The sequence below is a fragment of the Dendrobates tinctorius genome, unplaced genomic scaffold (genome assembly GCF_039654945.1).
Source record: "Dendrobates tinctorius isolate UK_male_01 unplaced genomic scaffold, ASM3965494v1 ptg000095l, whole genome shotgun sequence".
NCBI classification, from domain to species: domain Eukaryota; kingdom Metazoa; phylum Chordata; class Amphibia; order Anura; family Dendrobatidae; genus Dendrobates; species Dendrobates tinctorius.
The window spans coordinates 18,700,000-18,718,234 of NW_027361763.1; the positions used below are offsets into that span (position 1 = coordinate 18,700,000).

The 18,235-nt window shown below is 49.5% G+C and overlaps 1 protein-coding gene across 10 annotated transcripts in view; it reads left to right on the top strand.

Moving 5' to 3' along the window:
* The window catches only part of SLC4A11 (solute carrier family 4 member 11), a 115,365-nt gene that overhangs the window by 54,698 nt on the left and 42,432 nt on the right, over positions 1 to 18,235 (top strand). For 3 of the 10 annotated variants that reach the window (XM_073586761.1, XM_073586767.1, XM_073586758.1), the window contains exons 3-9: positions 157 to 318; positions 4,916 to 4,959; positions 6,452 to 6,683; positions 10,550 to 10,631; positions 13,321 to 13,444; positions 13,572 to 13,775; positions 15,440 to 15,508. In XM_073586761.1, coding sequence (XP_073442862.1) covers positions 157 to 318; positions 4,916 to 4,959; positions 6,452 to 6,683; positions 10,550 to 10,631; positions 13,321 to 13,444; positions 13,572 to 13,775; positions 15,440 to 15,508 — 917 coding nt within the window. The remainder of the gene's footprint in view (positions 1 to 156; positions 319 to 4,915; positions 4,960 to 6,451; positions 6,684 to 10,549; positions 10,632 to 13,320; positions 13,445 to 13,571; positions 13,776 to 15,439; positions 15,509 to 18,235) is intronic. The other 7 variants (XM_073586763.1, XM_073586768.1, XM_073586759.1 and 4 more) reach the window with 5 other exon arrangements.

Consider the following 18,235-nt stretch of genomic DNA (forward strand, 5'->3'; position numbering starts at 1 on the left):
GCTGCTGCTGATCTCCTGATTGAGGACAGCCCCCTTTTAGCCTATAACTTTCAAAATTTGACACGTCCTGTTTAATATTAAGCTAATTTGCGATCCCGCATGTTCCTGATGTTTCTCCTGGATTTTTCTTCTCATCGCTCTGTTTTGTGTTGTTAGCAGGATACCATAAGTGCGAAACCGATGACAATGGCGAAACCAAAGAGGAAGAAGGTGGAGGAGGAGAGGAGCTGTTCGATACTGTCCATTCCTCCATTGTGTCTGGGGAGAGTATCCGCTTTTTCGTGAATGTTAATCTAGAAGGACAGCAGAATGCTACAGGTGGGTGCTTGTCTTAGCTGCTGTGCAAAAAATGGGGGGATTGCGAAGTGTAATCCCCAAATATACTATTTTGGTGCCCAAATCAACAGGATTTGTGCCACATTATGTTCTACTGTGTGTACGTAGCAGCATATAGCACATTAGAGAACTGCAGTGAGAAGTGTATCTGTGAATCCAGCACTGTAGTGAGGTTCTAAAATGCTGCCGTATGAAGGATGTTAAACAGTACTGAGCAGTGTAGCTGTGAATTCATGATTTAACATACTAGAAATCTGCTGTATGGAGGTTATGAAACAGCTGTGTAGCTGAGAATTCAGTACTGTAGGGAGATGGGTATGTTCTAAAATGCTGTCGTATGGAAGATCTTAGACAATGGTACTGAGCAATTTAGCTGTGAATTCATAATTTGTGTCAAATAAAATATCTGCTGCATAGAGGATGCGGAACAGCAGTACTAAGCAGTGTTCTGATGAATTCATGATTTAACATGTACTAGAAATCTGCTGCATTTAGGATATGAAACGTTACTGAGCAGTGTTGCTGTGAATCCAGGGCTGGGATGAAATAAAACACATTCTAGAAGTCTATAAAGCATACTTGTTAATGTATCTGTGATTCCAGCTCTAGATTACAATAAAAGGCTCCCTCTGAGGTCTCAGACACCTGTAAGAGGTGCACAGTTCCTGCCTGTGAGCGTGCTCGGCCTGGAGTATGGATTCGTTATAAAACACGGGCTACATAGAGGAGAAAGAAGCAGAGTTCTCTAAGAGATAATACAGGGTTATTGATTTGTCCAATGTTTTCTGTGGCGGCTGTTTTCGTGCCTGGTTGTTGCCTGTTGCGGTGCCGAGGCGGTAATATTCGGCAGATACGGTGGCGTTATATAACTACAGCATTGTCCCTGCAGGCAGGCTGTAATTATCACACGGGGGCCGGCCATTATTTCCTATTATCCAGAGGGGACAGAAGTCCTGCCATTACATAAGCTCCTACTGTAGGGAGGGGGGTGCGCCTCCATAACGTCCTGGGGGAGGGGAAGCTGCGGTACCAGAGGGCGAGGGGGGCACCGAAATAAAGGTCTGCAGGTTGTACCGGATATATAGAGGTGGGAGGAATAATGGGGACGTTGGGTTCCAGAATGCAAAGAAAAGCACTTAGTGTCCCAGTGTGCCAGAGAAGAAAGCGACTTGTCAGTACTTCACTAATAATTCACAGTCTGAGAGTACAGACTATTCCTGTACAAGGGAAGTCATCAGAAATAATAAAAAAGTCATTATATCACTGATCCTGGGTTACATCCTGTATTATACTCCAGAGCTGCTCTCACTATTCTGCTGGTGCAGTCACTGTGTACATACATTACATCACTGATCCTGAGTTACATCCTGTATTATACTCCAGAGCTGCACTCACTATTCTGCTGGTGCAGTCACTGTGTACATACATTACATTACTGATCCTGTGTTACATCCTGTATTATACTCCAGAGCTGCACTCACTATTCTGCTGGTGCAGTCACTGTGTACATACATTACTGATCCTGAGTTACATCCTGTATTATACTCCAGAGCTGCACTCACTATTCTGCTGGTGCAGTCACTGTGTACATACATTACATTACTGATCCTGTGTTACATCCTGTATTATACTCCAGAGCTGCACTCACTATTCTGCTGGTGCAGTCACTGTGTACATACATTACTGATCCTGAGTGACATCCTGTATTATACTCCAGAGCTGCACTCACTATTCTGCTGGTGCAGTCACTGTGTACATACATTACATTACTGATCCTGAGTGACATCCTGTATTATACTCCAGAGCTGCACTCACTATTCTGCTGGTGCAGTCACTGTGTACATACATTACATTACTGATCCTGTGTTACATTCTGTATTATACTCCAGAGCTGCACTCACTATTCTGCTGGTGCAGTCACTGTGTACATACATTACATTACTGATCCTGTGTTACATCCTGTATTATACTCCAGAGCTGCACTCACTATTCTGCTGGTGCAGTCACTGTGTACATACATTACTGATCCTGAGTTACATCCTGTATTATACTTCAGAGCTGCACTCACTATTCTGCTGGTGCAGTCACTGTGTACATACATTACATTACTGATCCTGTGTTACATCCTGTATTATACCCCAGAGCTGCACTCACTATTCTGCTGGTGCAGTCACTGTGTACATACATTACATTACTGATGGTGAGTTACATCCTGTATTATACCCCAGAGCTGCACTCACTATTCTGCTGGTGCAGTCACTGTGTACATACATTACATTACTGATCCTGAGTTACATCCTGTATTATACTCCAGAGCTGCACTCACTATTCTGCTGGTACAGTCATGGTGTACACTAGTACATTATTGATCCTGCACGTCGGAGGTGGAGCACTGCTCTCCCCGTGGTTCCCGAGTCCCCCATTACCCTGCGCTCCTCGGCGGTGCCGTCTTGCAGGCGCATCGTGCTGGCATTTTCTCGTGTTTACCCCTGGCACTCCTCGCTGGCATAAATAATGCAGTATTTTCTCTGGAGTCGGTGGCGGTGCCAGATGGCTGCGCACACTGGCACGGAGAGCTGATAGTATGAGGCAGAGGCGGGCGACTAATCAGATCCTCGCTCCTCGTGTGCCGGGGCATGATGACGCAGCTCATTAGTCGTATATGTGAGGGACTGTGCGGGCGACGCTCCATGCTGTAGGCTGCTGATGCCAATTAGGCTTTTTAAAGGGGCAGTGATCCTAAAGTTCAGTTCGACATTACCCGCACACATGAGGCTGTGCCTGTACACTGGGTGGTAGCCCGGTGTCAAATTTTTTTCTAGTCACAGATCCGGACCAGGGCCAACAACTGACCCAACCCTCCCTGCCCTAGACCACCAGGGAATATATAGCTAACCTTTTAATTCACTCCTAGACCACCAGGGAATATACAGCTACCCTTTCACTGCACCACTAGACCACCAGGGAATATACAGCTACCCTTTCAATGCACTCCTAGACCACCAGGGAATATACAGCTACCCTTTCAATGCACTCCTAGACCACCAGGGAATATACAGCTACCTGTTGTGAGTTCATTTTCCCCTTCATTACTGAGGCCCGAGGAACTCCCTCTTCTGGTAAAGAAAGGTAGTGAGCCTGATTGTCAAACACCTGAGGCTGATGATTGTGACTGGCTGAGTGGAGTTACGGACTGGATATAATGCTGCCGACGCCCTTCTGCCCTGCGGGTGATTTCTCTGTGGGATCCTTGGAGACCAGTCTGAATTCCTGCTCCTCCAAAGCTAAGTTTGCTGCTCGGCCTTTTTGCTTTTGTGCTTTGACTTTGTTTTTGCTTTGTTTTTCTGGATTTCTGCCATTCCCTGCTGGGGTGTGCTGAATTCATTTAGCTCTGTCTTCTGAAAATACCTGAGTGCTAATTCAGTTTTTGAAGCATAGCTGCATCAGGGCCATTTTTCAGATCAGCTGGTTGGCTTATGTTTTTGATAGGGTTTTGGCAGATTGCAGACAGCAGCCTTCCTTTCCTTTCCTATCTAGGTAGTTTTGGGGCCCCGTCTTTGCTCAGTCTATCTTTCTGTCTGTGTTAGTATTTTCATCTTGCTTCACCGTCATATGTTGGGGGCTGCCTATTGCTTTGGGGTCTGCTCTGGGGCAGTTTAGATTTCCCCTTTCTTTCTTTAGGCCTATGTATTTCTCCGGCTGTGATCGAGGGGTCTAGGGCTTCGTAGGAACCCCCCACGGCTACTGCTAGTTGTGTTGATAGCTTCAGGGGTCTGCAATCTGATAGCTGCCAACTTCTCTGGTTTTCTGGACTTAGCTTGTATTTCTGCTTTTGCCTCCTACGGTGACTCAATCATAACAGAATCAGCACTCAGGTACATCCTGTATTATACTCCAGAGCTGCACTCACTATTCTGCTGGTGCAGTCACTATGTACATACATTACTGATCCTGAGTTACATCCTGTATTATACTCCAGAGCTGGACTCCCTATTCTGCTGGTGCAGTCACTGTGTACATACATTACATTACTGATCCTGAGTTACATCCTGTATTATACTCCAGAGCTGCACTCACTATTCTGCTGGTGCAGTCACTGTGAATACATTACTATCATCTTATTCTCCAGAGCTGTTGCACAGACCCTACGCAGCCCCCCCATCAGTGTGACCGCTTTCCTGTTCTGTATGATGTCCCCCCCACACCCCCATCTTACTCGATATGATGTCTCCACACAGCCCCCTCTACAGTGTGGTGTTGAACACCCCCTCGATCCCTTTCCCCCACTGCTCAGCTCTGTGCGGTGCACTGAGGCACCTCCGATGTGAGTTGGAGATTTTGCGTTATTCCCATTAGTATCCAGATTGATAGAATGCTGTCACTCTGCTTTTCTGTTGCCATCAGAGTCCCGGAGCATTGCGTCCTTGACCGGCGACCTTGCGTTGATGTGGACCTCGCAGCACTCTGTGATTTTCTGTGGGTCCTCTACGCTGGGTCTTCTCCTCTGCACAGTTTTGGTGTTTTTTGACTTTTGATGGCTGTGACTAATGTACTAAATTACCTTTTTGTTTTTCTCCAGAAGACGAGGGCAATGGCTGCGTACTCCTGCACACGTCAAGAAAAGTAAGTGAACCCATAAGTAATCCTAGCCCGCCAGTTAATACTGATCTGTCTCTGCTGGACCCACACCTTCCTGGTAGTAGTCGGGCAGGTCCAAAAGGTCCCGTTTACCTGCCGGATAAGAGCAGTGTTTTTTTGACCTCTTCTGGGCCGGTGTGTTGTGTCCCTATATATCCCATAGTGGAGGAGGAGAGGGCCCGCACAGCCCAGCAGGGCAGGAGACTCCTTCCTCCCTCTGGTGACCCTAATGAACCAGAGCCCGCGTTGTTGTCCTGTTGATGTTACGGAGCCGGAGGTTTCCGCGCCACACGCCGTCTAGAATTTGGGTTTTATGACTTCAGTTGTTTTGTTCGCTCTCGTTACCGTCCCTCGTAGACGTGATCTTCAGAATGTGGAATTCATCTTAATTAAACCCATCTCTTTGTACCAAGCAGATCGAGGCAGCACAGCCCCGCGGCTACACTCAATCCCTCGAATAAATACTGGCAACCGCCAAAAGACGCTTCTCCTTTTATTAAATTATCTGGCGGTTTAGATCTCGCGGCACTTCTCATTTATAAACAAGACTGAGACGAAACGGTGCCGGGCGCCGTCAGTCATCGGCATCAAGAAGAGAAGACCAGGCCGATCATAGATACAATCGCTAACCGGCCCTCCCCCAACATCGTTGTATATAGGGTGACCGGACATTGGTTCCTGATCAATGGATATTGGTCACATCTTCAGCTTTTTAGGACCCTATAACCAGCCCACCCTCCATTACAATCCTGGCCTAGGAGTAACCTCAACTAAACACCGCTATAAAGTTATCCTGAGAAACTTCAATTAGGATGTCTGATTTATGCCAAGAAAACGATTTCTCTTCTTGTTCCCAACAAATGGGCTTTAGGAGTTTTCAACAGGCTCATTATCATCAGAGGCAGGATTATATTAATGGATAGCTTTTTACATAAACGATAACACAGCATTTACCATTCACAACAGGCGATATCAAAGCTCACCACCTCCTCCTCCTGTAAACAGTAGATAACACAGGATTCACCATTCACAATAGGTGATGTCCAAGCTCACCTCCTCCTCCTGTACAATGACTGACACCTCTGTATACAGTAGAGAACACATGATTCATCATTCACAGTAGGTGGTCACAGCTCCTCCTCCCTTCACAATTACCTTTGCACACACTTATTAGATGCTTCAGTACAAATGAGGGCGGAGTCTGCACGTTGCTGCTAATATTAGTGTGTTTCCTGAAACTACAGGAAGTTGGAGCCTAAAAAGCCCCAGTGGTCGGTGTGAGAACTGCTGTACCGGATGGCTGGACAAGGATTGGGGATATGGGCAGGGGTTGTCTTTATGGGGCGATGGTCGCCTCCCGCTTTAGAGGTCTCCAGTGCAGATGGTGACTGGTTTCCAGTTACTTTCCTCATGGTCCCGTCACTTCTGCTCTTCAGGTGGTGATCCGTTATCTGTTCCTGTTTTTTATTTTTTCCAGTACCTCAAGTTAAAAAATTTTGAAGAAGAAGTGAGGGCTCATCGAGACCTGGACGGTTTCCTTGCCAAAGCCAGCATTATCCTGGACGAGACGGCGACCTCCCTGGATGACGTCCTGCGGGAAATGCTGCGGCACTACGTGGAGGAACCGGAGAACATCGACCCGAGCTGTAACTTTGACAAAATAATGGGTACATTATTCACAGACGCTGGCTCTCCAAGGGAAGGGAATGGTACGGAAGGGTCTCGCTATGCGGCATATAGTCTTACTGTGTTATCTCTCCCTCTTATGAATTATTTATTTTACTCCTTTATATGGCACCATTAACTCCACAGCGCTTCCACCCGGAGGAAACCCACGCAAACACGGGGCGAACATACAAACTCCTTGCAGATGTCGTCCTTGGGGGGGATCTGAACCCAGGGCCCCAGTGCTGCAAGACTGCAGTGCTAACCACTGAGCCACCATGCTGTGCTAACCACTGAGCCACCATGCTGTGCTAACCACTGAGCCACCGTGCTGTGCATTGAGTAACGTGCTGCAGCGTTTTCTGCGGGACTGGCTGGCCACATAGTGTTTATGGCACGCTTACCCCACAGATGTGAGAGAGAACGGACATGCCGAGCTACGGCGGCCCGTCCCTTTTCCAGTGCTCCAGGAGCATGCATCCGTCAGCCGCTTTCTCTCCTCCTCATGCTTGCTCGTTCATGCCGAGTGCAGGTTCCGGATGATGAACCGTGTAGGCGCCTGGGTGCTGCCGAGCAGGGTTCGTGCACACGGCAGGGTCCCTATAGGCCGCTATCACCGGCTCCGAGGCTTTTGGCCGCTGCCGATCTCCCTTTTTCACGTGGCGGTACAGTATGTAGTACACAGCCCTATGTCCTACAAGGGAGACGTTCTGATCCCATGCCTCAGGGGTGCCGGTGCCGGGCTGCCTGGGGGGTTGTATCTTTGCCCCTGACTTGCATTTCCTCTGACACATTGCACAATATGGCTGTACAATGGCCAGAGATGACAATCTGCTTCTCCTGCACGTTTTTTTTTCTCCTGGATTACAACATACAGTATTTGGAAGCCGAGCAAGATGCGGTAATAACAAACTTGCGTAAACACAGGAATTGGGCTTTAATGGCACCAGGAGGCAGCGCTCGGTGCGGCTGAGGGGCCGTAGGATCAGATGCCAATTAGCCTCTTGTTTTCTTCCTTCTTGAATATTTGTTAGGTGACTCATTGGCCCTAGAGACTCGGATCTAATTCCTTCCAGCTCCGGCTGAGGTGAAGCAGCTGCTGCATTTTGTCTGACTAGGCAATAACGTTATTGACATAGAAAAGGAAGCACGTGCCTCTGTTGTATGGCGGCCGGGGAGTGTGTGCATGTGAATCCTCCGCTGTTTGGCTGCCGGGGAGTATGAGCTTGTGTCTCCTCTGCTGTATGGCTGCTGGGGAGTATGAGCGTGTGCCTCCTCTGCTGTATGGCTGCCGGGGAGTGTGAGCGTGTGCCTCCTCTGCTGTATGGCTGCCGGGGAGTGTGAGCGTGTGCCTCATCTGCTGTATGGCTGCCGGGGAGTGTGAGCGTGTGCCTCCTCTGCTGTATGGCTGCCGGGGAGTGTGAGCGTGTGCCTCCTCTGCTGTATGGCTGCCGGGGAGTGTGAGCGTGTGCCTCCTCTGCTGTGTGGCTGCCGGGGAGTGTGAGCGTGTGCCTCCTCTGCTGTGTGGCTGCCGGGGAGTGTGAGCGTGTGCCTCCTCTGCTGTATGGCTGCCGGGGAGTGTGAGCGTGTGCCTCCTCTGCTGTATGGCTGCCGGGGAGTGTGAGCGTGTGCCTCCTCTGCTGTTTGGCTGCCGGGGAGTGTGAGCGTGTGCCTCCTCCGCTGTATGGCTGCCGGGGAGTGTGAGCGTGTGCCTCCTCTGCTGTGTGGCTGCCGGGGAGTGTGAGCGTGTGTCTTCTCTGCTGTATGGCTGCCGGGGAGTGTGAGTGTGTGGCTGCCGGGGAGTGTGAGCGTGTGTCTCCTCTGCTGTGTGGCTGCCGGGGAGTGTGAGCATGTGTCTTCTCTGCTGTATGGCTGCCGGGGAGTGTGAGCGTGTGGCTGCCGGGGAGTGTGAGCGTGTGCCTCCTCCGCTGTATGGCTGCCGGGGAGTGTGAGTGTGTGCCTCCTCTGCTGTATGGCTGCTGGGGAGTATGAGCGTGTGTCTCCTCTGCTGTATGGCTGCCGGGGAGTGTGAGCGTGTGCCTCCTCCGCTGTATGGCTGCCGGGGAGTGTGAGCGTGTGTCTCCTCTGCTGTATGGCTGCCGGGGAGTGTGAGCGTGTGTCTCCTCTGCTGTATGGCTGCCGGGGAGTGTGAGCGTGTGCCTCCTCTGCTGTATGGCTGCTGGGGAGTATGAGCGTGTGCCTCCTCTGCTGTATGGCTGCTGGGGAGTATGAGCGTGTGTCTCCTCTGCTGTATGGCTGCCGGGGAGTGTGAGCGTGTGCCTCCTCCGCTGTATGGCTGCCGGGGAGTGTGAGCGTGTGCCTCCTCTGCTGTATGGCTGCCGGGGAGTGTGAGCGTGTGCCTCCTCTGCTGTATGGCTGCCGGGGAGTGTGAGCGTGTGTCTCCTCTGCTGTATGGCTGCCGGGGAGTGTGAGTGTGTGCCTCCTCTGCTGTATGGCTGCCGGGGAGTGTGAGCGTGTGTCTCCTCTGCTGTATGGCTGCCGGGGAGTGTGAGTGTGTGCCGGCCGTGTTCTGCGGAGTACATCCCTGTGTCACAGAATCCTCACGGCTCGGCGGCGTCTTTTCTGCAGTTCTTGTCTCTCTCTACTCTCGTACTCATCTTCACCTTTTGATGCAATGTGCAGATAAATCTCAGTGTCAATAACTAATTCCATCTCGGTTCTTTCTGCTTCCGCTTTTGCTGCAGCTTTCCTTCGGGATTGGTCCTGACAATGGTTTTGTCCAACAGGTCGTTTTGTGTTTTTATAACAAGTCTGTTTTTGAAACAACAACGGCGGATTGCTTCCACAGACGTTCGGGCCTCATTAGCGTCCTCCCATTAGGTTGGATTGTAGAATACAAAGTGTCTTCTAACGCTTGAAGGACACACCGGTCCCTTTTCCTGATCGATAAGCCATGTTTTTAATCCACTGGATGAGCCTTTTTCAAGTCTGTTTCGCAACGGAACAGGAAGCTTCTTATATTCTTTGTTTTCTGAAAGCGGCACAGAGCTATGCACAAGGCAGAACCAAGCGTGGCGCTTGTGCTACTGAAGAAGTCCTACCGTGCCCGCATTCTCCACCAAATACGGCTATGTCTCATGTAGTGCTGCTAGAAGCAAATGCTGTAGAGGCGGGACCGTATGGTGCTTTTACTTAATGAATCCTGGTAGGACGTAGATGTTTGGGGCAGCACGGTGGCTCAGTGGTTAGCACGGTCTCTTTGCAGCGTTGGGGTCCTGTGTTATAATCCCACCAAGGACCACATCTAAGAGTATGCTGGTTTGCCTGGGTCTCCTCCCACACAGACAGATGATGATCTTCCCCGAACTCCCATAACCCTATAGCTCTATACTTTTTTTTTAATTTATTTATTTAACCAAAACCTTGCTTTTTTTTTTTTTGGCTTTCTTTTGTGCCCCGTGTGAGATGATTACATGGTTTCTCACCGGCGCGGCCTCGTGTCATTATCCTCTTTGTAAATTTAGATTGCAAGAATAAAAATATCGCCTGCAGCCATTGACACATTTCCAGTCCCCTTTTACTCTGCGCGTTTCACGCATCCTTATTTCAGCAGAAGTCTTGTATTTTGTGCATTTTCCAGCTTCGATATTTTGACACTTATTTATTTTTATTTTTTTTTTCCCCCTCCTACTCCTGAAGAGTTGTGGCCTGAGCGAGCGGTGGAAACGATTACATAAATCCCGTCCAAAAAACCTTACATAATAAAAGTTGTGTCCTCCGCACAATGCCACCTTCATGGCTTCCGCCCGCCATGCATCACACATAGTAATGGGACGTCCTTCGCCGTGGAGTCCTCACAGATAAGGGGGGAAATCTGGATGTTTTTTATGTATTTATTTATTTTTTTAAGTTGTTTCATTTATTTATTTTTTTTCATTCTTTCTAACAGTGCATCTGCTTTCTGACACGATTCAAGGAGTGTCGGCCACGACCATGGGCATTCAGTATCAGCAATCCTGGCTCTGTATCATGTAAGGAGACCTTTGCTTTCAGCGTGATTGTTTGCTATAATGCTAATTTCGGCGATGGGATATGATCGCCAATGCTATGCTCTGCTTGTGCTGCAAACTGTACCTCTGCCTGCCTTTGCCTTTACAAATGCAAAACAAAAAAAAAAACTGTAAAAAAGTAAGTGTCCCAGTGCATGGCAATCCACTAAAATGACATGGTAATGTGTAGTGATCGCAGCCCGTACAGTTCCAGATCCCCAGGAATAGTAGACTTCCATATATGTTTCAGCCTCCAGCTAGACAGCATAGAAGAAGGCAACGCAGCTTTAAACCCTTCACACCAAGAGAGACGGTGAAATCCGTATGATTTATTATGATTTTTTTTGTTAATCAGTTTCTTTCTGTTTTTTGTTTTTTTTTAACACTTGAGAGCCCTTTTCGAGGGGTGTTCCATAAGTTATCTTCCCCAGCGTTAGAGAGCTGCAGTCTGATGAAAGCTCTGGAACTGATAGGATGGCAAGTGCAGTACAGTGCGGCTCTACAAGGAAAGTAGGGGATTTGGAGCTTTACAAAGGAAGAAAAGTCCATGAAAGAATAATGGCTGTATGTGATGATGATGATGATGATGAGCCTGATCCCTCCTCATTCCCTAGTAAAGTTTTGGGCCAAGTAGTTTAAATTGCGTAGGAAATCAGAAGGTGAAGATGCTCCTCCTTCCTGGGCATGGCGACCTTCTTAAGCACCTTCAGAGGAAGTGTGCCCACTCTGTGTTATGCCACCAGCATAGGGTGAGGGTAGACTGGCTACTGGACGCTCACCTGTGTGGGTGGTTGTGTGCGGCACAACCTCCGTAAAGAGTAGGATTAAAGCCAAGGTTTGACTGCTGCTCCCAGTGCTGGAGAGCAAGGTAAATAGAAAAGGAGCAAGGCAGCGGTAGACCTCAGGAGCTGCCTAAATAATCCCAAGTCTTGAGGATCAAAAACAGATTTATTCATCCAACTCGTTTTGGAGTAGAGTTAAATCTATTCTGAAGCGCGTTGCATAAATAGCGTTTTATTGTCAAGACTTATAGTTTGGTAGTGCCTGGGGTTCACCGCTTGCTTGACTTTGATTTTGGAAGAAGGGTCAAAGTCTGCGTTACAGGTCACGAATTAGGCATTTCTGTTGGCGCAGTTTCCAGTATACTGTAGTTCAGGATGTCCAAAGTGGGTGCCATGAATGTTGACACCTGAGCAAAAAAAAACAAAAAAAAACATGTCACCAGAGAAATTGGATACGCTTAGAGAAAATCCAGGAGACGTCTATAATCTAATTATAGGTGATGAAACCTCGGGCCAGCACCATGATCCTGAGACTAAGCAAGGGTCCCTGCAGTGGAAGCCACACGGGGTCACCGCGTCCAGCCGTCAGCTGGAAGATAAATTATGGAACACCCCTGGTGTAATCTGGGGCAGATTTCGGATATTTTTCTGCACCTGATGTAGAGACATGATACATATGAATGGCAGACAGTCCTATACCAGGCACCGATCCGTGTCCCTTAACAAAGCCCTAGAGGCTTTACGGCGTTCACGTCAAATGGAGATGGTCTGGTCTCCACCTTTTGGACAATTTTTCCCCAGTGTTCTTTTACAGGCTCCATGTTTCCCTGCACTTTGTCCTACTCTACCACTAAATCAGCTGAGCTACAAACTCTCCTTAGACCGTCCTAGAGAGCTCACTGACAGATCCTCTTAACTCCTTCTGCAGCCAGTACCAAACCTGCACCACCCAGAGGGTAGAAAAGCCACCAAACTGTGCAGCATTTAGTAATGAAACCCAACAGGAAAAATCATTTGTAGCTCAAATGAACTTGCATTTACGTAATGAAGGAAAGTTGTCCCAGAAGGTGAATGACCAACTTTTTAAGTCTTTCTGCTAAGTTTTGGACGTTTCTGGAATCTATATTACATAGCGCAGGCTCCTGCAGACATCCCGCGCTTTCTCCGTGTGAGCGAACTGCATGAGACGCGGAATATCACCACCCCGAGTCGGTCAGAATCCCCCATGTGGATCTCCTTACAAGTTAATTGTATACGTCTGCGTGGAACAATGCTTTCATTCAGCCGTCCCTGGCGCTTTTATGTGACGTACACCCAGGCCGTGCACACACATGTACATATACACTACACAGATGCAGTGTCCACCATTGGGTGGAGTTGGGGGTCCGGGCTCTGTGCGGCCGCTCATGTTCTCCCCTCCATGTCTGTTATGGGGGACAGAAAAAGGGCAACCCCAAACTGCTCCCACAAAGCTGAAGCTACCATTGGCCTCAATGTCTTGTGCTGAAGAATTAAATTTCCCTTATCCCAAACCATAAAAAAGATCCCATATCCTTATCCTCCCCCACCATCTGAACAGGGGGCATAGTGCAGTCAGGGGGTAATGTCCTCCTTGAATCCCCAAACCCAGGCTCCTCCATCAGATGCAGATAGAAAAGTGATTTGTCACTGTACAGAACACGTCGAGTCCAGTGGTGGCGGCTTTACACCACTCCATCCGACGCTCGGCATTGTGCTTGGTGGTGTACGGCTGCATGCAGCTGCTTGGCTATGAAGCTTCTGGTGGTGGCGCAGTGTTTGTGCTGATGTTATACCAGGGGAGATCAGCTATGTGGGTATAAGTTTCATTTTCCTTTAGGCATACCGTCATTTTTTGTGCCGCCATACAGTTGCAGTATAAAAACACTTCAGAAACGACATGTTTGCATCAGCCGACTGGAGAAGCCACAGAACTGGGGGGAGAACTCTTGTGAAGTCAGATTCGTCATCCTCGTCGTGGCTCCGCCAAAAATGGTGAGTCTGAGTGCCGGACCATTGATTGCTGGATTAAAGGAGTAATCCGATATTCAGGTATAATCATGTCAGGGCAGTAATTATAATAATACTCTCATTTCCCATAATTTGCTCTCTTCCTGCTTAGAAAAGTACCAAAACCGCAACAGAAGTTGGCCGGACGTTTGCCACCATGTTCTCAGACATTGAGTTCCGACAGAAACTTCTAGAGACCAAAACGGTAGAGGAGTTTAAGGATGCGTTGGTGCACCAGCGGCACCTCCTGACCGCAGCCAACAAGCACTCTTCAGGCAAAGATGGCCATAAAGCGAGCAGCCACAAACCTCTACAGGTGAGTGCCCGGCTTCAGATCGACAACCTTCATTGCTGGCAAATGCAAAGTCACCATTGCCCCACCAAGTCTAAGCCCCAGCCTTCCAAAGCTGTTCTCCAAGCGGAGGCCTGGGGCCGGCCCCGGGAGGAGGCGTCGTTGGCCTGGGGCCGGCCCCGGGAGGAGGCGTCGTTGGCCTGGGGCCGGCCCCGGGAGGAGGCGTCGTTGGCCTGGGGCCGGCCCCGGGAGGAGGCGTCGTTGGCCTGGGGCCGGCCCCGGGAGGAGGCGTCGTTGGCCTGGGGCCGGCCCCGGGAGGAGGCGTCGTTGGCCTGGGGCCGGCCCCGGGAGGAGGCGTCGTTGGCCTGGGGCCGGCCCCGGGAGGAGGCGTCGTTGGCCTGGGGCCGGCCCCGGGAGGAGGCGTCGTTGGCCTGGGGCCGGCCCCGGGAGGAGGCGTCGTTGGCCTGGGGCCGGCCCCGGGAGGAGGCGTCGTTGGCCTGGGGCCGGCCCCGGGAGGAGGCGTCGTTGGCCTGGGGCCGGCCCCGGGAGGAGGCGTCGTTGGCCTGGGGCCGGCCCCGGGAGGAGGCGTCGTTGGCCTGGGGCCGGCCCCGGGAGGAGGCGTCGTTGGCCTGGGGCCGGCCCCGGGAGGAGGCGTCGTTGGCCTGGGGCCGGCCCCGGGAGGAGGCGTCGTTGGCCTGGGGCCGGCCCCGGGAGGAGGCGTCGTTGGCCTGGGGCCGGCCCCGGGAGGAGGCGTCGTTGGCCGGGGGCCGGCCCCGGGAGGAGGCGTCGTTGGCCGGGGGCCGGCCCCGGGAGGAGGCGTCGTTGGCCGGGGGCCGGCCCCGGGAGGAGGCGTCGTTGGCCGGGGGCCGGCCCCGGGAGGAGGCGTCGTTGGCCCGGGGCCGGCCCCGGGAGGAGGCGTCGTTGGCCCGGGGCCGGCCCCGGGAGGAGGCGTCGTTGGCCCGGGGCCGGCCCCGGGAGGAGGCGTCGTTGGCCCGGGGCCGGCCCCGGGAGGAGGCGTCGTTGGCCCGGGGCCGGCCCCGGGAGGAGGCGTCGTTGGCCCGGGGCCGGCCCCGGGAGGAGGCGTCGTTGGCCCGGGGCCGGCCCCGGGAGGAGGCGTCGTTGGCCCGGGGCCGGCCCCGGGAGGAGGCGTCGTTGGCCCGGGGCCGGCCCCGGGAGGAGGCGTCGTTGGCCCGGGGCCGGCCCCGGGAGGAGGCGTCGTTGGCCCGGGGCCGGCCCCGGGAGGAGGCGTCGTTGGCCCGGGGCCGGCCCCGGGAGGAGGCGTCGTTGGCCCGGGGCCGGCCCCGGGAGGAGGCGTCGTTGGCCCGGGGCCGGCCCCGGGAGGAGGCGTCGTTGGCCCGGGGCCGGCCCCGGGAGGAGGCGTCGTTGGCCCGGGGCCGGCCCCGGGAGGAGGCGTCGTTGGCCCGGGGCCGGCCCCGGGAGGAGGCGTCGTTGGCCCGGGGCCGGCCCCGGGAGGAGGCGTCGTTGGCCCGGGGCCGGCCCCGGGAGGAGGCGTCGTTGGCCCGGGGCCGGCCCCGGGAGGAGGCGTCGTTGGCCCGGGGCCGGCCCCGGGAGGAGGCGTCGTTGGCCGGAAAACTTCATCTTCATTGTAGATTTTCTTTATTTGTAGATTTGAGTTATTGCTGGTTCACTTGTCTTTTTCTTCCTGTCCTTTACCCCTTCTCCTAAAGGAATTGTTACTGGTTCCAAGAGTCGGGCCTTCCAGGCAGGTCTGCCACAACTCCTTCTTCTGTCTTCTGGTCTGTGTCTCAGAGCCACGAGCTGCCAGTCATTGCTAGTAGCCGGGGACCGGGTGGTCGTTTACTGCAGAGGTGGCAAATAATGTGCCCTATTTAGTGATGACAGATAAGGCAGGGGGGCATTGATTAACAGCTAGATGTGTACAATAAGATAACTACTATAATACTGCTCCTATGTACAAGAATATATCTACTATAATACTGCCCCAATGTACAAGAATATATCTACTATAATACTGCCCCAATGTACAAGAATATAGCTACTATAATACTGCCCCTTTGTACAAGAATATAACTACTATAATACTGCTCCTATGTACAAGAATATAACTACTATAATACTGCCCCTATGTACAAGAATATAATTACTCTAATACTGCCCCCTATGTCAAGAATGTAACTACTATAATACTGCTCCCTATGTACAAGAATATAACTACTATAATACTGCCCCTATGTACAAGAATATAATTACTATAATACTGCCTTAACTCTTACTGTTTCTCTTATTCATTCTCGTCTCGACTATTGTAACTCTCTTCTAATCGGTCTCCCTCTTACCAAACTCTCCCCTCTCCAATCTGTCTTGAATGCTGCAGCCAGGATCATATTCCTCACCAATCGTTACACCGATGCCTCTACCTTGTGCCAGTCATTACACTGGCTACCCATCCACTCCAGAATTCAGTATAAACTTATTACCCTCACCCACAAAGCACTCCATGGCTCAGCACCACCCTACATCTCCTCCCTTGTTTCAGTATACCACCCTACCCGCGCCCTCCGTTCTGCTGATGACCTGAGGTTAGTATCCTCAATAGTCAGAACCTCCCACTCCCGTCTCCAAGACTTTACACGTGCCGCGCCAATTCTTTGGAATGCACTTCCCAGGTCAATACGATTAGTCCCCAATCCCCACAATTTTAAGCGTGTCCTGAAAACGCATTTATTCAGACTGGCCTATCGCCTCAACACATTAACCTAACCTATCCCTGTGTGGCAGAGCCAAAAGTTTTACCATAACCAGGTTCCCAGCATCATGTTCCCACATGCTTTATGCATCCATTAGCCCTCTGTGTCTGTACTGTTACACACTTAACATTATGGCTGGTCCATACAATCAGGGCAACTGTTACCACCCACCTTTCGTGTCTACCTCTTTCCTCATAGACTGTAAGCTTGCGAGCAGGGCCCTCACTCCTCTTGGTATTTGTTATAATCTACTGTATGTGATTATTGTTATGCTGTAATGTCTATTGTCTGTACAAATCCCCTCTGAAATGTAAAGTGCTGCGGAATATGTCGGCGCTATAAAAATAAAATTTATTATTATTATTACTGCCCCCTATGTCAAGAATGTAACTACTATAATACTGCTCCTATGTACAAGAATATAACTACTATAATACTGCTCCCTATGTACAAGAATATAATTACTATAATACTGCCCCCTATGTCAAGAATGTAACTACTATAATACTGTTCCCTATGTACAAGAATATAACTACTATAATACTGCCCCCTATGTACAAGAATGTAACTACTATAATACTGCTCCCTATGTACAAGAATATAACTACTATAATACTGCCCCTATGTACAAGAATATAATTACTATAATACTAGCCCCTATGTACAAGAATGTAACTACTATAATACTGCTTCCTATGTACAAGAATATAGCTACTATAATACTGCCCCTATGTACAAGAATATAATTACTATAATACTCCCCCTATATACAAGCATATAACTACTATAATACTCCCTCCTATATACAAGCATATAACTACTATAATACTCCCCCTATATACAAGAATATAACTACTATAATACTGCTCCTATGTACAAGAATATAACTACTATAATACTGCCCCTATATACAAGAATATAACTACTATAATACTGCCCCTATATACAAGAATATAACTACTATAATACTGCCCCAATATACAAGAATATAACTGCTATAATACTGCTCGTATGTACAAGAATATAACTACTATAATACTGCTCGTATGTACAAGAATATAACTACTATAATACTGCCCCTATGTACAAGAATATAACTACTATAATACTGCCCATATATACAAGAATATAACTACTATGATACTGCTCCTTTGTACAAGAATATAACTACTATAATACTGCCCCTATGTACAAGAATATAACTACTATAATACTGCTCGTATGTACAAGAATATAACTACTATAATACTGCTCGTATGTACAAGAATATAACTACTATAATACTGCCCCTATGTACAAGAATATAACTACTATAATACTGCCCCCTATGTACAAGAATATAACTACTATAATACTGCTCCTATGTACAAGAATATAACTACTATAATACTGCCCCTATGTACAAGAATATAACTACTATAATACTGCTCGTATGTACAAGAATATAACTACTATAATACTGCCCCTATGTACAAGAATATAACTACTATAATACTGCCCATATATACAAGAATATAACTACTATGATACTGCTCCTTTGTACAAGAATATAACTACTATAATACTGCCCCTATGTACAAGAATATAACTACTATAATACTGCTCGTATGTACAAGAATATAACTACTATAATACTGCCCCTATGTACAAGAATATAACTACTATAATACTGCCCATATATACAAGAATATAACTACTATGATACTGCTCCTTTGTACAAGAATATAACTACTATAATACTGCCCCCATGTACAA